Genomic DNA, 18,518 nt, shown 5'->3' with positions numbered 1-18,518 from the left:
GAACTGATTAAAGAAGCAATTTATTTTCTCCATCCATTTGAAAATTATTTTATGTGCATCTGCTTACATACCATAAAGGAAATTTAAAAAAAGCTAATTTCACCTGAAGCAGCTTTGTACTGAACATAAGAATGGCAAAAAACATTTTTTTTTTGTATATCACATTTTTCCCAAAGGAAGAAAAAACAAACAAATAAACAAACATCCAATTTAAGTCAGTTCAGTGAAAGGCCTTAAAGCAAACTGGACCAGCATCTCTGGTCCAGTTCCAAACTGGTTTCAAACACACATGGCTCAAGTCAGAGTTCTTTGTGTATATTGGTGGTTTTAAGTCTGACAAACCGGATGTTGTTTGTGTTTCTGTTCAGTGCCCTGAGATGACTTCTGCTGTGACTCGGCACTATATAAATAAACTGAATTGAACTGAATTAAATTGAATTGTACCTTAAGGTTAAATTATTTTCCAGTTTTATTTCACCTGTCTGTCTTGCCACTTGTTTTCAGAAACATAATGGGAGTTATCTGAACTGTGTGCAGTAGTCCCTCGCAGTTATTTTTCACGGACTCACTCTATCGCGGTTTTTCAAAATAAAATTGGACAATGATACACAATTGGCTGATTGATGGACGATCCCCATGATCGGCATGGAATTTTTGTTTAAAATAAATAATTTTAAATTATTTAGCACCTGCTGCATCTGTGTGCAGCCCACAGCTTGCTGGAGAAGCTTCCTCCTGCAGCGTGTCATATCTCCGCTCTGCAGTGGAAAAGTGGGCGTGGCCAAGAGCACTGGCAGATGGCAGAGAGCTGTAGGTGGTAGAGAGCTGAGATCATGACATGCTGTGCTCTTTTAGAGCGTTTAGAGTTTAGAAAATGGTTAGGGACACTGCAAGGGTGTGGGAAGGGTTAAAAATGCCTTTATGTATACCTGTGTATAAATACTAAAATAAACTTCTACTTACTACTACTACTACTACTACTACGACTACGACTACTACTACTTACTACTACTTACTACTTACTACTACACATAATTTAGTTCCATCTCTTGTACCACATGAGATGGTAATGACAATAAAGTTTACTTGAACTTTAACTACTGTATACCTACTTTGCGGTTTTTCACTTATCACGGGAGGGGGGGGGGGGCATGGTCCCAACTCACCACGATAAATGCAGGACTACTGTACATCATTTAAGGCTGCAGCTTTGCCTGTCTTCTGATAATTTAGATCAGGGGTGCCCAAACTTTTTCCCTGGGCTGCGGGCCAAATGCAGTAATACATGTGTAGCGTCCAACCAACATCCCTCAAAAGGACACGCATCCTGAGCTCCCGGCTCTGTCAAAGGAAAACGTTATTCAGTGGCAGGAAGATGCTGAGGAAAGGTAGGAAGTCTGTCAAAATAAAACACAAGAATATAAATTACTAAAATTATTTAAAAAATACACAAATTAGCCCTACTGTGTCATCTGTGTAGTGCAATTACGGTAGTCAGGCTGACTAACATTAAATTAAGTGGGTTGAATCAATGAGTGTAAACACATTGATTCTTCAAAGGAAATTTTAATATAGTAATGAGGACAGCTTGGCGGACCAACTTTCCAACTTTGGCCCGCGGGCCCCACTTTGTGCACCCCTGATTTAGATCATCTAACTGCCCTTACACAATGTATGATGATATGGATGTCACACCTTACAACTAAACAAAGAAGAAACCGAAATGCTCATTTTCAGAGCGAGAACCAGAAACTTGCAGCTCACATGCAAACCAAACCTCTGTAATACTAATGATCTGAATTGTAGGTTAACTTCAACAATATTACTAAAATGCTATTTTTATCATTTGAAAAACATTTCAGAAATTTAAGCATTTCTATCAAAATCCATTTTCAAAAAAATGACAATGCATTTATAACATGCAGTCTGAACCATGGTAATGATCTTTTTACCGACATCTTTAAAGGTGTCATAATGCGACTACAGCTGATTCAAAATTCAGTGGCTGGTACTCTCACAGGCACCAGGAAGTGTGAACACATTACACATGTTCTTAAAGGTCAGCATTAGCTTCAAAATGTAAGCAGAATCAATTTCAAAATCCTATTACTTGTATATAAAGCATTAAATGGTCTTACATCACAGTATATGAATCATATTAACCAGCCATTCATCTGTCAGACCACCCAGGCAGGCTGATTATGATAACTTGGTTATACCTCATACATTTTCTGAATCAGGGGAAGCTGCCTTTTGTGTTTGTTGCTATGAAATAAAATGAACATCATCAGGTTCTGAAGGGCTCCACTCTTGATATCTTTTGAAAAAGAAAAAGTTCAAAATGTTCCATTTAAAAAAAGCATATGATAATGTTTTTGTTGATTGTGTTTTTTTGTATCTCACTTTTATGCTTGTGTGTGTGTGTGTGTGTGTGTGAGAATAAATGTTGGATAATTTAATTATATCAATCTTTATTTTGAGACAAACAGTACCAAATAAAATAAAATAAAACAAATAATCAAAAAAAGACAAAGACATCCATCACAAAGCAGACAAACAGTTATTCCAATATTTAAAAAAGCTTGAGGTACATCTAGTATTGCTATATGTTGCATTTGACAAAGCTCTTACTATTGAGTTGTTTGATGCATCCACGCGGCACATACATTTGTACATGAAGTTCCTCAGCAAGGCACGAAAAGTTGGAATGTTGCTGATGACAAACATTTGACTTGCAGATGTCTATCCTGGAAGAAGAATTATCCTATCATCAACTCATTAACCAAAAAAGCCACACAGAGAAATGCGAGATCTTTTCAACCCAGGTTTATTCCTTGCAAGGGGGTGCAGCAATTGAAAACAGGCATACAAGATGTAATACGAAACCCTGATCACAAGGTCTACCTGCGGCCAACGAGTTAGGAGCAGCTTAAATACCCTTTATCAACAGAGACGAGGTCAAGACGACCTCTGCTTCACTCACAGTTGTTGCAGGCGTCAGATGTTAAATGGACTGTACTTATACAGCGCCTTTCTATCTTATTTCGATACTGAAAGCGCTTTACACTACAATCTGTGTCCTCATTTACCCCTTCATACAGCACTCTATTAGATCTCTACAAAGCTAATGGAACAAATCATTCTAAAGAGACTAATCAGTGCTTTACATCACATTAATACACTGATGGGACACACATCAGAGGCTATGAGTGGTTCAGTGTCTTTCCCAGGGACATTTCAGTATGTGACTGCTGGTGAATTCAAACCCCCAACTCTCGCATTGGAGGATGACTGCTCTAACCACTCAGCCACAGCCAGTTATCAGGTTCTACTCTGAGTAGACAAAGAGACTCTTGACTTCACATACATGGTTCTATATTCATTTGACATTAGTAAGTGAAAACATCCTTGACCTTTACATAACTTCCCCATCAATAAGTTGGCCTGTTTTGAAAACTATTGCTCTCTTGTGTTTTAGGTTCTTGATGGAAAGCACATTGGGTTAGTGCATGAAATGCACTTGACAAGAATATATATAAAAATTCATACATTTTAAGAAGACATTTGTGATGACAGACCACTGTCTCATGTTATTTCTGAAGAAAAGGCGCACATTTAAACTTCAAGCTAAAATGTCTGAAGGAAGGCCTCCTCCTGAAGGAATGCTAATATCAGGTTGACTAGAGATGATTTGGAGAGTTTCAAAGCTCTCTTATTCAAACGGTTACCGGCTTCATGTCATTCGAGGCACTATCAGTGGGGGGGTTTCAGTGGGCGGCTGCTGCGCACATTAAGTGGTTTATAGTTAAAACGCTCAACTGCTTCTCACAAGCATCAAGTTGGTGCATTTCCTGAGCTACTGAATATTGATGCCACTTCAATGAAAAGCACACAACGGCTTCCAGTTTTGGAAGTCGATAAAAAGGAATTAAAACCTTTCATTGTATGACATTAATTCACCGGTTTAGACACTTTTGTTTGTACATAACAACATGTAGTAAATATATTCAGAACTGAATTATAGAGCATAAATTACTGAAATGATCCAGATCACCGATGAATAATCTAAAATGCAGCATTTCATAGAAATGCTGTGGAGCTGATGTAAATACAAAGTTTTGCAATATTAAAGTTTTATGTATCAGGACATATTAAAATATCTGATCATGATCACATCAAAGTAGTTCAATATAAGGCTCTGAATTGTCAAAAAATAATAAAAAGTTTAACCATGAAGAAGCAACAAACTAAACAGCAGAGATGCTAAACACCAAACTATGCTCGATTTAATTCTTTCTCAGTTTTGAACAATCATGGCATAAAAGTGGCTTCTTGAGCTTTATTTTTATGAAGTCCACTTATGAAGCCATTTACCGTCTTCTCTTTCTCCAGTGGATGACCTCTTCAAGGAAGCAAATGTCAAGCCCAATGGAATAATCAACTATGAAGAGTTCACCCGAATGGTTACGCTGCCACCAGTCGACTACTGAACACCATCTTCAAACTTCACTTCAACAACTGGTGGAAAACTGACCTCGATGAAAGTGATGGTTACAACTTGAAGAAATGAAGAGACGCTGTTAAATCAACTGAGAAGGGCTATTTGATACTGTAGAAATTGAAAATTACAAATGAAACGGAAGTGTCATGGATGTTACGGTTGGTGAATGCCACAGTGTACCAGGGAAACTTTGTATAGAGTCAGAATATTTACCAGTGTCATGAAAACATGCTCAACTGGGAACATATTTGTTTGAAAGTGTAAAGATTTTATTTACTACTTACTGCCTTGGAAAAAATAAAAAACTGTAAGTATTGTTGTTTCTCCTCTCAAAGACAAATCCAGATGACAAAACTGTAAGGAAAAGACTTGGATGTTCAACTAGATCTGTTAACTGTCAAAGTTTAGGATCCTTATTTAATTTTGAACCTAAATAACAACAGCAGTACTTTGAGCTATAAACAGATATAATCTTAATTTATGGTTTCCCCTGATTATCTCTTTATTGCCCACCGTCATAGAGTGAAATGGGGAAATTGGGAAAAACCCTCTGTCTGTCCATCTTTGCATGTTGTAGGCATGGTAACTTCAAAACTAAGTGAGATACCAACTTCCATTATAGTGCGTGGCTACATGTAGGCATAAGAAAGTTTCCTTTCCAAAAATGAGACACCATTTTATATATATGTGGAACAATAAGATCTCAAATATATGATAGAGCTAGGTTGTTGAGGGCTTTGTAGGTTAGAAGTAAGATTTTGCATTCTATTCTGGATTTGACAGGGAGCCAATGGAGAGAAGCTAAAACTGGAGAGATGATCTCTCCTACTAACTCCAGTTAAGACTCTGGCAGCAGCATTTTGGATCAACTGAAGACTTTTTAAAGAAGTATTTGGACACCCAGATAATAAACCATTGCAATAATCCAGTCTAGATGTGACAAATGCATGAAATGCATAAATGAGAATATTACACTAAAGTGATGAAGATGGACTGGAAAACAGAACATTATGTGAAATATTCAAACAGTCAGAAAGCTGCAAGCTTAAAATGAAATTAATATAAAGACTTAGATTCAACAACCTGCTTCTTTACTAGTTACATAATTGTAAAATAGCCCTTTGCCTATTTTCTGTAATGTTTACCGTCATAAAATGCTTGTATTTGTTGACACTGAATTATATTCAGTTCCTTCACTGAAGGTTTTTAATGACATCGTTGAAGCACTGGATGCTAAGGATTATTGTGTCGCACTTTTCTTAGACCTGTCTAAAACTTTTGACACTGGATCATAACATATTGTGTCATAAGCTCTCAGAAATTGGTTTCTCAGAACACACCATTGGTTGGTTCTCTAAATATCTTTCAGATTGTAGGCAATGTGTTCAACATAATGGTACTTCCTCCAGTTATTTAACAGTCAGCAATGGTGTACCACAAGACTCAGTCTTAGGACCCACCCTCTTTACAATCTACTTAGGTAATCTAGGTCAGAGCAACTCCGATGCATCCTTACATTTCTATGCTGATGACACAGTTGTTTACTGCTGAGCTAAAACAGTTGCTAAGGCTTTCCAGCTTTTGCAATCCGCCTTTGACATCATCCAGTCAGACTTGTTCCATCTCAAACTTGTCCTAAATGCCGATAAAACCAAAGGAATGCTTTTTTCAAACAGGAAGTCAGTCCCAGCAGTTCTTCCTCTGATTTTATCCTCAAATGGTGTCCTTATTGAGTTTGTCGATTCCTATAAATATTTGGGTATCTTGATCGACATACATCTCTTTTTTAAGCTCCTTGTGGAAAACCTAGTAATGAAACTGAAAGTTAAACTAGGTCTCTTTTTCAGAAACAGATCCTGTCCAACTCTGAATGCTAGGAAACACCTTGTAATTGTGACTTTCCTTCCCTCCATTGACTATGGTGACATTATTTACATGAACGCTTCTACAAGCACCCTGCAGATGTTGGATGCTGTCTATCATGGTGCATTATCTACAGGGGTAGTTCCCAAAATGTTTAAAACTGCTGCCATTGAACCATTATTGAAGAAACCCAACCTGGATTGTAATGATCTTAACAACTTCAGGTCAATCTCTAAATTACCCTTTATTGTGAAAATTTTAGAGAAAGTGGTGTACTCTCAGATCTTAACTTATTTAAACCAAAACTCACTTTTTGAAAAGTTTCAGTCTGGTTTTCATCAATATCACAGTACAGAAACTGCATTATTAAAGTTGTGAATGATATTAGGATGAACTCAGATGCTGGCTGTTGTACTGTCTTAGTGCTCCTAGATCTTTCTGCTGCTTTTGATACAGTTGATCATAATATTCTATTGAGTCGACTAAATTATTGGCTAGGTGTTAGAGACATTGCTCTGAGGTGGTTCAAATCTTATCTTCATGACAGGACTTATTCGGTAATTTCTGGCAATAATTCCTCCAGTTCAGTTTCTCTCACCTGTGGTGTCCCCCAAGGGTCTATTCTTGGGCCACTATTATTTTCTATTTATATGCTACCACTTGGTCAGGTTATTCATAAATTCAATGTTTCTTTTCATTTCTATGCAGACAATTCCCAGATTTATTTGGCTATTAACCCATCAGACCTCTCCACACTCAATAAACTTTGTCTCTGCCTTACAGACATCAAAACCTGGATGTCTGATAATTTTCTTTCACTCAACAACAATAAAACTGAGGAGATGGTTTTTGGCCCCAAGGCCAGAAGGAATTTATTAGTTCAGTCCCTTTCTGTTCTTGGTTTTAACTGCACTCGTGAAGCCAGAAATTTTGGGGTAACCTTTGATTCTGATCTTGGTTATTCTAAACATTTTAAGAACATCACTAAAACAGCATTTTTTTCAAATTAGGAATATTCAAAAATCAGAGCATTTATCTCTTTAACTGATGCAGGAACTCATTCATACCTTTGTCTCTTGTCATCTTGATTATTGTAACTCTTTATTTTCTGGTCTGTCCTAAAGTTCTCTTAATCGCCTTCAACTAGTACAAAACACTGCAGCTAGAGTTCTCACAAGAACCCATAAATATCAGCACATCACTCTAGTTCTGCCCTCATTGCATTGGCTCCCTGTGGTTTTGAGAATTGACTTTAAAATATTATTGTTTGTTTATAAATCCCTGAACGGTCTTGCGCCATCATATCTGTCTGAGCTTCTTACCCCCTACATCCCTTCTTGCAATCTCAGATCCTTAAATCTGTTATTACTTTCCACTCCCAGAGGTTGACTGGTGACAGAAGGAGGGAGGGCTTTTATAGTCAGGGCTCCTAATTTGTGAAATGCTCTTCCTTTAAATATTAGACAGGCCTCTTCATTGTCTTCTTTTAAATCATTAGTTAAAACTTACTTGTTTAATAAGGCTTTTAATATCTGAATTTCTTTCTTTTTGATGTTGTTATTTTAATTGATTTGGTATACTTTTGTGTTTCTGATGTCATTTATGATGTTTTAATTGATTAATGTGAAACACTTTGTGACATTTGTTTGAAAAGATGCTATACAAATAAAGTATTATTATTATTACTATTATTATTATTATTATTAAGCTTCATAACTGGCTGTAACTACCGTACCCACCATTGCACCCTGTATTCACTGGTTAACTGGACATCATTAACTTCACACAGACTCTCTCACTGGTACATTTTCATCTTTAAATCACTTCTTGGTCTGTTGCCTTCATACATCTCCTCCTACATGTCTCTGCGTGAGTGCAGCTACAGCGTGCGCTCTCAGAACATTATTACATGCAGTGTCTCCTCAGTGCAGACTGAACTAGGCAAAAGGACCTTCTCCTACTCTGCTCGTTTCCTGGAATATCTTACAAAAAGATCTGAAGCTCTTGACCTTGACCTCTCTAAGTGGCTTTAAACATCTGTTAAGTTCATGGCAAAAACCAATGCAGACATGTTCCTGTTTTTAGTTTTCTACACCGCCTTATAATCTAGCTGTTTTTTTCTTTTAGCTACTTTTCCTTTTGACTGTCCTTTTGGTTGCTATTTTGTTTTGATTTGTTAAAAAAAAAAAATAAATAATTTGTATGCCTCTTTTGTGACTGTTTGTTGTTTTCATTGTTATTCACTGTTGTCATCATTCTTTGTTAAGAAATCAGGTCTCTATTGTAAATGAGTCCCCAAGGCTCAATGGGATTAACCTGTATAAATAAAGGTTGAATGCATAATTATGACTAGGGATGCACAATACTATTGACAAGTTATTGGTATTGGCCGATATTAGCGATGAAGTTAAAAATCGGACATCAACCATTCCATCAAAATACCTCACTGATATTAAAGGTGCTGTTTATATGTAAAGCGCTGTTTTTGCATGACTGTTCGAGTGTTGTCATTATGTTGGAGTAAATGTCATGAATAAATTTGACATTAAACATAATCCGAGTTGAAGTGTTACATCATTTTCAGCCCCCTTTTTGGCATCTGCATTTGGTAGCAGACCAAACTGACCAAGACCATGTAGTATTTTAATTCCACAGCAGCGAAAGTTTATGTAAGTAGGTCTAGGAAAAAAATATTGGTATTGGTATCAGACAAATACGTTTGAACATATTGGCATATAGAATATCGGCCAAAAGTCCAATATCATGCATCCCTAATTATGACCATATGTGTAAGCACACTGCAGCTGTTTGATCCTAAATAATAAAGGCTTCATGGATCATAAATTCTATTTGTGACACATTCAAACCCCAGGGATCAAAAAACTCCAAAAGCTTACACATAATTTAAAACCACCCTCACACTTCCTGTGGATCTTCTGAAAACAAAACTATTCCATCCTCTAAATCCTTTTCCCATCAGTCTTAAAAAAAAGTAAAATCATGAAACAATAACAGGTGAGATGTCCAATTTTCTCGCTTTTATTGTAAAATGTCTTTGGCAAAATGTTCAAACTCTTTATGTGCCACATAAGGTACAGAGACTTCACTTTGCATTTAAAAAGAACACAACTACAAAACGTGTTGCCCCAGATGTGAAGTGGTTAACATCAAATACGAAAATAGAAAAAGAAAAGAAGAAACAACGGTACTCCTACCTCTGAGGGATTGTAAAAAAAAAAACCCACACATTTTACCTTCCATTGAAAAGTAAAAGTATCACTTATGAAAAAACAAAACAAAAAAGTCTGAAAAAAATAAAATCTGACAAGATTAAAAAAAAACTGTGCTTAAGGACTATAAAATGCTTAAGTCCTTAGTTCCTCCTAAACCTGTGATATTAAGCAATAAGACATTTTATTTATTTTGAGCAAATACTAGATGAACGTGACCGTTTACAATGAAGTGTTTATAATGATTAATAACATCAAAACGATTCAATACTTATGCAGATAAGGCACTGGGCCGGCCAGTACCTCACATCAGAACATTTAGAGCCTGTGTGGCCTCTAGCACCAAGTATTTCCCTGCATTTTTTTATCCTTTCACATTAACTCAGTGAGTTTTAAAATGTGTCTGTTAAAGCCAAAGGGTGACAGTAAACAAGTTTAACAATCAGTTATTTTTAAAGCCTTTTACAAGTTGCAGTAAATATTTTACAGGGTGGTTCTTTGGTTAAAGCCTCAAAATGTGACGGTAACAACTTATCCGTACAATCCATAGCTGGTCAGTCAATCTGTGGATATGAACCATGGAGGGAGATTCAGTAGGAGGAAAATACTGCACATAATAAGGTTTTGGGAATTGTCTGAAAAACAAAATGTGAAAAAAAAAAAGCTTAAAAAATAATAGCTTATGTGAATATAGTATTGTCTTCTTTCACAACGCAGTCACACAGACTCATGTTCGTGCTGCTGCTGTTCGGCGTGTTGTTTTTGTACTATTAAGTGTTTAGTGTATTCTTAGTTTACCATATTTCTTAGTTCATATCTCAGATCTTATTGTTGTTTTGCTTTTACAATTCATGCTTTTGTTGGATGTAACTGGGACTCCGAGTACACAAGTTTGTTCTACCACATGTACTACATGTGATGAGAATGACAATAAAGAAACCTTGAACCTTTCCAGGGTGTAAGACACATCACTGAAGTGAAATACCATGACTGACCTAAAGGGGGAGGCTGCAAAATATCTGTGGCTCTATTAAAAAACAAAAAAACAACAACAACAAAAAACGTCATTTTGTTGCCAGTAGCCAGATTTACTCATAACCAGGTAGTGCTTTTGAAAATACTGTTCGTACGTAGTGATCCATCACATATGCTTGTTTTTCATGTTAACATATTTTTCAAAATATGATTATGTCTGCAAAAACATAATGATAAAATCATAAACCTAAAACCAGCTGTCACTGCAGCTACATCCTTTGGTACAACTTTACAACTTATAGATGGCTAATACTTTATAGATACATTATTAATTCCTCTATAAACATTTTAAATCATCAATAACTATAAATAATTATTTAGTATATAATATTAGTTGTAGATACTTATAATGCAGTGATTAAAGGACAATGTTATGCTAAAAAATAGGTTTACAAATGCTTATTGTGCTTACAAGGTAGTAACTTAGTCTGAAATGTTTAATATAACAACTCTAGATGGAACACATTTGGATCACTATTTGGCAAGAAACTAGTCAGTTTAGTCTTCGTCACCCTTAATTAATGCATAATAAGCATTTATTAATGATTTATAAAGTGTTTATAGAGGAATTAATAACATGTATATAAACTATTTATTAGCCATCTATAAGGGGAGCCTTATTGTAAAGTGATACCTCAATTTTTTTATACTTCTACTCACTCTATGATCCATTTTGACTTAGGCTACAAGTTAGCACATCAAGCTAAAGGCCAAGAAAGTCAAGATAATTATCTTGTCCATTATCTTTACCTGCTTCTTTTCGGATGGTGGGGGTCACTATTGCCCATATCCAGCAGTCACTGTGCGAGAGGCGGAGGATACCCTGGACAGGTCTCCAGTCCATCACAGGGACACATAGAGACAAACAACCATTCACTCTCTCACTCACAGCTAGGGACAATTTAGAGTTACCAATCAGCCTAACATGCATGTTTTTAGTCTGTGGGAGAAAAAACCCACACATGAACAGAGAGAACATGCAAACTCCACCCAGAAAGACCCCTGGTTGGGATTCGATCCGGCAACCTTCTCGCTGAGAGGCAACAGCTGTACCAACTGCACCGCCTAGTTAGAAACACCAGGAGAAAAACAGCATTTTTTTCCAGATGTTTTTTAAAAACAAGAAATTAAAATTTGACTTCAAAAGATAAAATCCAATCTTAAAAATAGGCATTTTCGATCACAGGCTAAAAACACAGGCTTGCTGTTAAGACCTAGTTTCACAACAAAATGTTATTATACTGCATTAATTCAGCCCATCAACACATTAGGTCATAGTTCCTGAGATAAAACATTCAAATGAGTAGTTGGGCTTTTTTTTGTCATGACCTTCTGATTCTGAGGTGACCATAATAGCTGGCCCCTGATGGTGGAAAGGAACAGAACCTGCACTTTGACACCTTGACTTGGTCTAACAATTCACCTGCAGTCTAGCAGTCACTAATAATTCAGGGTTGGCTTTGGTCTACTTATATTTGAACTGAAATGACCAAATGTTTCAGAAGTTGTGACTGTTTAAACAGTTCATAAGTGTAGAAATAAAAAGTGTTATTTGATGATATTTCAACCTGACACACTTCATCGAAGGCTGTTGTAGCAGATCCTGGAAACAAAAGTCAAACAGAAACTTCATGTATTGGTGGGTAAAATATAGTCTTTTAAAATGCTCCTGTTTTTCATGAAACTGTTTTCAATGTGGGTAAATGCTGTTTTTTTTTTAATTAGTGATTTCCATCAATGAATAGCCACTGATGTACCCGCTATTTTATAAATTAGTAAGATTCATCAGTCATTCTTATCTTCCAGAATATACATTTCTTTCCTCCCTTTCCTCCATCCTCTCTTTCCTTTGGTTCGTCTCTTCTGCTGTGAGCTCAAGTTCAGATAAGTACTTCCGATCATCAAACTGGAAAACCATTTTTACAATCACTCGCTGAATAATTTGCTTTTGCACCAGGCAGCTGAGTGTAGTAAGAGCCAGCAGCTGTCTCCAGATGGAGAGTCTTTACTCAGGTTGTAACATCGACTGTCGACGAGGAAGAGGGCCGGCACTGGAGGAGGGGGCGTGCCAAAGACACCATCTTAGCACCAACATAACTGGTTTGTTCCACTTTGGAGTAAGCTGCTGGGGGAAGAATCAGTTTTGTGTTGTGTGTTTCCTTGACTGATGAAGCCTTCTGGATGGTGAAACATTTCAGCACAAAAAAAGACTGTCCAGATGACCAGACTGAAAATTGTTGGATTGTATACCTGGATTATTGAGCATGGACTTTGTTGGTTTTGAACCATTTTGACATGACTGTCGACGAGGAAGAGTGCTGGCACAGGAGGAGGGGGCGTGCCAAAGACACCAGCTTAGCACCAACAAAACTGGTTTGTTCCACTTTGGAGTAAGCTGTTGGGGGAAGACTCAGTTTTGTGTTGTGTGTTTCCTTGACTGATGAAGCCTTCTGGATGGAAGGTGAAAAGTTTCAGCACAAAAAAAGAAACTGTCCAGTTGACCTGACTGAAAATTGTTGGATCGTAGGTCTTCTTAGCTTATTCCTGTTTATTTTTAATTATGAGATGAAATGATTCATGCATGTGTTTTTAAAGCTGCAGGAAGTATTATAGATGCTTATGTATTTAGTGTGTGTTAACTATATGACAGTTCAGCACCATATTTGTTTAGTTTCTTAACACTTATACTCCACTAGATATAAAATACAGACATAGGCTGCAGCTGTGCAGTTGTCATTCAAATAGTGTAATTGAAAAAAAAAACTGAGTGGTTTATCTATGAGTATCAATGCACTGAAACTAGCTACATTGAAAGAATAATTTCTTATCTAAAACACTACGTTCTGCTAAACAGACATCGTCAAATTATATAGTATTAAAAGTGCAAACAAATATTTACATCTCAGTGTTTTCCTTCAGACCTGCACACTGACGTCACCTAAACAGGCAGAGTTTGGGAGTGCCTGCCTCACAATTATGCTGTAGTTCAGAAATGAATTGGATTGTTGATTCTCCTATAATTAACCTCCCTGTGCTGCAATCAGTGACTCTGCTGATGAGGCACAAGAGGGTTTCAGTGCTGCACTTTAGCGGTGAGGTGACGTGACGCCGGCGAGGGCTCTGCAGGTTTTGCAGCACTTTGCTTGTACAGTGGGAAGCTGGCAGCGGCCGAGCGAGCGCAGCGTCTGACACAAACGAACTGTCAGCCGGTCATGAACACAAACCGTTCCTGTGGAGGACACAGAGAAAGAGGATTTAAAATTTAAGGTCATTTACAAATGTCTGGTTTATTAACGGAAACAATTACAGGAACAAAGTGAGGGTTGAGAGACTCGAGGTAATTAAGTTGTTTATTCAGTTTCTCATAAATCCCCAACCAGGAAAATCGCTGTAAGGAAAATAATAATAAAAAGAAAAATCACTGTAATGCCATTTTAATTGGTGATATGTGACTTATATGTGCTGCTAATTATCCATGCTGCTGATCTCTTGCCTTTATGCTGCTGTATCCATACCCATCTACTCACCACAGACTCATGTTCAGGCTGCTGTTTAATATACTGTATTATTTTACATTATTAGTATTTAGCGTGCATCTTTGCATGTATCTTAGATCCTTATATACTATCTCTTTTAATACTTTATATTTTTGCTATTTTGGGGTGTAACTGGGACCTTGAGTACACAATTTTGTTCCACCTCATGTACCGCATGTGATGCGAATGACAATAAAGAACTTTGAACCTTGTTTATATAGCACCAAGTCACAACAGAAGTCACCTCAGGGTACTGAACAAAAAACATTCACATACAAAAAGCCATTTAGTAAAAATTATCTAAGGAAGCCAGCAGACAGTGTTGAATCTTCACTTCATTGCAGTCTCATACCCTGAGCAAGCATAAGGGCAACAGTGGAAAGGAAAAACTCCCTTTTAATAGGAAGAAACCTCCAGCAGAACCAGGCTCAGGATGAGCGGCCATCCGCTTCAATCGGCTGGGTTTGAGAGGACAGGAAGGAGAGACAAACGAACTTAGAATGACAGGTCCAGGTGTAAATGTAAGACACGCTCAAAGAGCTGAAAAGGTGAAAGTGACATGCCAACACAACAAACCTGAACAGTCAATTAAAGAGACACCGAGTTAAATATTGTCTAGTCATCACTAACACTCCAAGCACTGCCTCACTATCTGATCAGTAAGTTATCAAGAGGCTGTGCTCTGCTGTGCTTTACATTCATGCCACCATCCTCTTTCTACCGAACTCCACAAAAACCGACATGTAAGAATATTTAGAATGCTGAGTCATCTCTATATTTTCTTCAAACAGTCTCTGACATGTTGTCCAGGTGTACACCCAGAGTCACCGCTGCACAGAGATTAAATGATTTCAGCAGCTGACACAAGTTTGGGTTGTGCATGAAGTCTGAGGAGTGCTACAGACCACCTGCCCCACCTGCTCCAACACCTTCAGGCTTACCAACTGCTGCCTGTTTGTTGGGGCGAGCATTAATTTAAGGGGTTGTGGAAACATCCACCTGTGATTACTGCAGCTGCTCACAAAGTACTGCAGGCTAAGTTGTGTTAGAAGCGCTGAGGAAATCAAAGGATGAGGTCTTCAAAGGGATGCTTGCTTTGGTCAGACAGAAACACCCTGCTAAAGCAGGTAGATAATAAAAGGTTAAGTCTGTGACAATAAACAAACTGCAGTGGGTCACGGAGGTGTGTCCACCAAACAAAAACCAGCTGCAGTTTCGGCACGCACAAATTCGATACAGTCATGTGCAATTGGCTTTTTCTAAAAATAAGACCACTTGAAATGCTCAAATAACAATTTGAGGCAAAAAACAAAAGTAAATCAAGACCATTTGTTTTTCTCACCAGGATGAAACTGTCGGAGACTCATAACTGCAGCAACATGTGTGGCTTTGTGGCCACGTCTTGCACAGCAACTTAAATCACATCTTAAATTTGTACAAGTTTTGCAAAATTGTAACCTAGGACATGCACATTTTTTGCTGCCCACCTCTACCCCTGCTAGGGCCCGCAGTGTAGCCACCTTGGCAGCCGTCACCATATTTATCATTTAATCTACCGAAGTACACTTTTAAAATAAAGAAAGGTGAATTTAGGATAGGATAGAACTTTATTGATCCTGCAGGAAAATTTGAAACAGTTTTTCCTTTTACTTTTTGTTTGTTATTGTGGTTAGACCTGAACATTTAGAGCTGCAGTCTTGGATATCTTCAGACAAAAAGGGAGATCCCATGCAGGCGTATTATAACTCTAACACAATAGAAAGTGTGAAAATAAAATTGACAATGTTTTGAGATGCCCACAGCATTTCTGGGGCTAGTTTTTTTTTAACACTTTTTATTAATTTTTTGCTTTTTCAGACACAAAGAAAACAGAACAAAACAAAAGAACACAGAACAAAATCCCCTCCCACACCAGACCAGTCACACCTACACAAACAAACTTTACAGACATTGACAAGTTCTCAACAAATGATAGAAAAGGCTGCCTGGTGTCCCAGAATCTCCCTGCAGAATCCTTCAGGGTATATCTGATTTTTTTCCAGATAGGTATATTATCTCTCTTATCCAATGCATATAGACTGGGGGGTGTGGGTCCTTCCATTTGCATAGAATGAGCCTCCTGTCCAGAAGAGAGCCAAAGGCAATCACATCCTTCTCGTACTTGCTGAAGGACGTATCACAGGAACGACCCCAAAGAGTGAGATGAGTGGTGATGAGTGTACAGTTTTGCCACATTTCCAGAGAAGGTAAATAAAAATAGAAAATAGATTGCCAAAATGTGTACAGTTTGAGACAGGTCCAGAATGTATGCAGGAGTGTAGCTGGAGTTTGTTTACAACGATTACATGCGGGGTCCAGATTGGCTTTGATCTTAGACAGCTTGTCTTTGGACCAGTGCAGCCTGCACTACCTTGAATTGAATTACAACATGTCTCAGACAGATTGAGGATGAGGAAATGTTCTTAATGATCTTTTGACAGATTGAGTCTGATATGGATTCCTCCAAGTCCGCTTCCCATTTCAGTTTAAGGGAGTCCAAACTAGACTCATGGTATGAACTGAGCGATGTATAGATCTTGCTAAGGCCCCCCTTGGTATCAGAACTGCATTCCAAAATCTTAGTCAAAAAGTGTTTAGAGGAGTACAGAAGAAAACAGTCAGAGTTAGATCTCACAAAATGTCTCAGCTGCAGGTATCTAAAAAATGTGATTTGTCTGTACCAGCTGTTCAAAAGAAGCAAATCTACCATTAGCATAGAGATCACATGGTGAGAGTACATTCTGTGGCTAGCTTAAGAGAAAATCTGTGACAAAGGTCTTTTGATCATGTTCAAAATTCAAGCACTGCTAGCCTCTTCAACTCGTGGAAGGAAACTAAAAACCTTCTTGATAGTTACAAGACATTTTGGAGAGTCTCTCATGAACTGCGTTTATAAACGAGTCACCAACAGTGACAATCAAAGGAGACACGGTCTTAAATTCAACCCTGATGAAGGCAGCATGTCATTCAAGGAGGAGGGGAGAGAGACAACAGAAAGGGTTCTCTGTTCTATTTTATTTTGTACAGTGCAATTGTTTTATTGTAAAAAAAAAAAAGACAAATCAGTAGTAGTGAATACAAGAAATCATCATGTATTCAAACCTTTAATCTATGAATGGGCCTGAGTCTTTTAATAAAAAAGTGAAATTACCCTTTAAATTGCAGTGTACACAAAACCTATCCCTAATGTCCATTGTTCCTTTGAAACTCTTCTCCAGCCACCTTTTCACATCTTTACCTGACATAGACACAGACTGGTCCATGTCAGGCAACAACAACTCATGGAAACTTGTGAGCAAAAACTTCTAACAATCTGCTGCCAGAGAAAGTGAAAACTCAACCCAGAAAGTAGCAGACTGTTATTTCAATCATCACATTTCATCCGACACTCAGTGTTTCCGAGATAAAAACTGTTGTAATTAAATCATTTTGTTTTCAATAAAAAATACTAAAGGGGCAGTTTTGCCATCTGATTTGATGTTTTTCTCAGGCACCACTAAGAAATCATCTGAGGATAGAGCAAAAGTAAATAAATAAATAACCCACACTTTCCTGTTGGAACGCTGATGCAGGTGAATAATGTCACAATAATGCAGCCACAGATAATGTCTGTAACAGATGGTATTAGAGGTCAACAATTCACTTTCTGCAATTCATCATCTTGTAAAATACATGTGAATGAGACAGCTGTTTATTTCTAAGGGCAAAGAAATCCTTAACGTTTTAATCACTAAAACGAAGATGACTTTTTACTCCTCTCTGTCTCTGCAGTCGGCCTGTGAAGTGTTCCATCATCATTATCAACGTAAACTTTATAATGGTTTCATATGTAAATCAGGCGGTGCCAAAAAGCTGTGGGTGAACACAGACAGCAGGTGGTTGATGCTGAAAGCATCTGTTTCATTAGGGAGGCAAGAAAATAATCAAAAAAAGGAAATCATCTACTTTAATGACTGTGCACACATATTTTTTTTAATATCTGCTCTTTAAAAAAAACAAGACAAAAAAAAAAACAACTAAAAATTAAGCAGATAGAATGAAATCAAAGGGATTTCTGAATTGTCATAAATCACAAATTGTTTATACAACAGGCATTTTTATTTTTATTTCAGGTTTGCTCAAACAAAGGGACAATATTCCTGGCCTACGACATCTAACAGCACTTATACTCCATCCATAACTGCATGATGCGCTCTAAATGATGATATTTATTCCCTGCTCCTGAACACATAATGTGATTCATGAAAAACTTATAGTTAGGGATGCACAATATTATCGGCATGGTATCAGTATCAGCCGATATTAGCGATAAAG

The 18,518-nt window shown here is 37.4% G+C and overlaps 3 protein-coding genes across 3 annotated transcripts in view; 1 reads left to right on the top strand and 2 right to left on the bottom strand.

Moving 5' to 3' along the window:
• The window catches only part of LOC119426841 (calmodulin-like protein 4), a 6,213-nt gene extending 1,522 nt beyond the window's left edge, over positions 1–4,691 (top strand). Inside the window, exon 4 of the mRNA XM_037694427.1 lies at positions 4,393–4,691. Coding sequence (XP_037550355.1) covers positions 4,393–4,490 — 98 coding nt within the window. The 3' untranslated portion in view covers positions 4,491–4,691. The remainder of the gene's footprint in view (positions 1–4,392) is intronic.
• LOC119424126 (GRAM domain-containing protein 2A-like) overlaps positions 1–18,518 on the bottom strand; it is a 975,280-nt gene that overhangs the window by 434,490 nt on the left and 522,272 nt on the right. The gene's annotated exons all lie outside the window — the stretch shown is intronic.
• Positions 13,716–18,518, bottom strand: part of LOC119426831 (A disintegrin and metalloproteinase with thrombospondin motifs 7) — a 185,585-nt gene continuing 180,782 nt past the window's right edge. Inside the window, exon 24 of the mRNA XM_037694417.1 lies at positions 13,716–13,858. Within this exon, the coding sequence (XP_037550345.1) occupies positions 13,716–13,858 (143 nt within the window). The remainder of the gene's footprint in view (positions 13,859–18,518) is intronic.

Source organism: Nematolebias whitei, chromosome 2 (genome assembly GCF_014905685.2).
Source record: "Nematolebias whitei isolate Nwh7 chromosome 2, NemWhi1, whole genome shotgun sequence".
NCBI classification, from domain to species: domain Eukaryota; kingdom Metazoa; phylum Chordata; class Actinopteri; order Cyprinodontiformes; family Rivulidae; genus Nematolebias; species Nematolebias whitei.
Note: the sequence above shows the minus strand (reverse complement) of the source record. Positions and strands in the feature narration are given on the sequence as shown.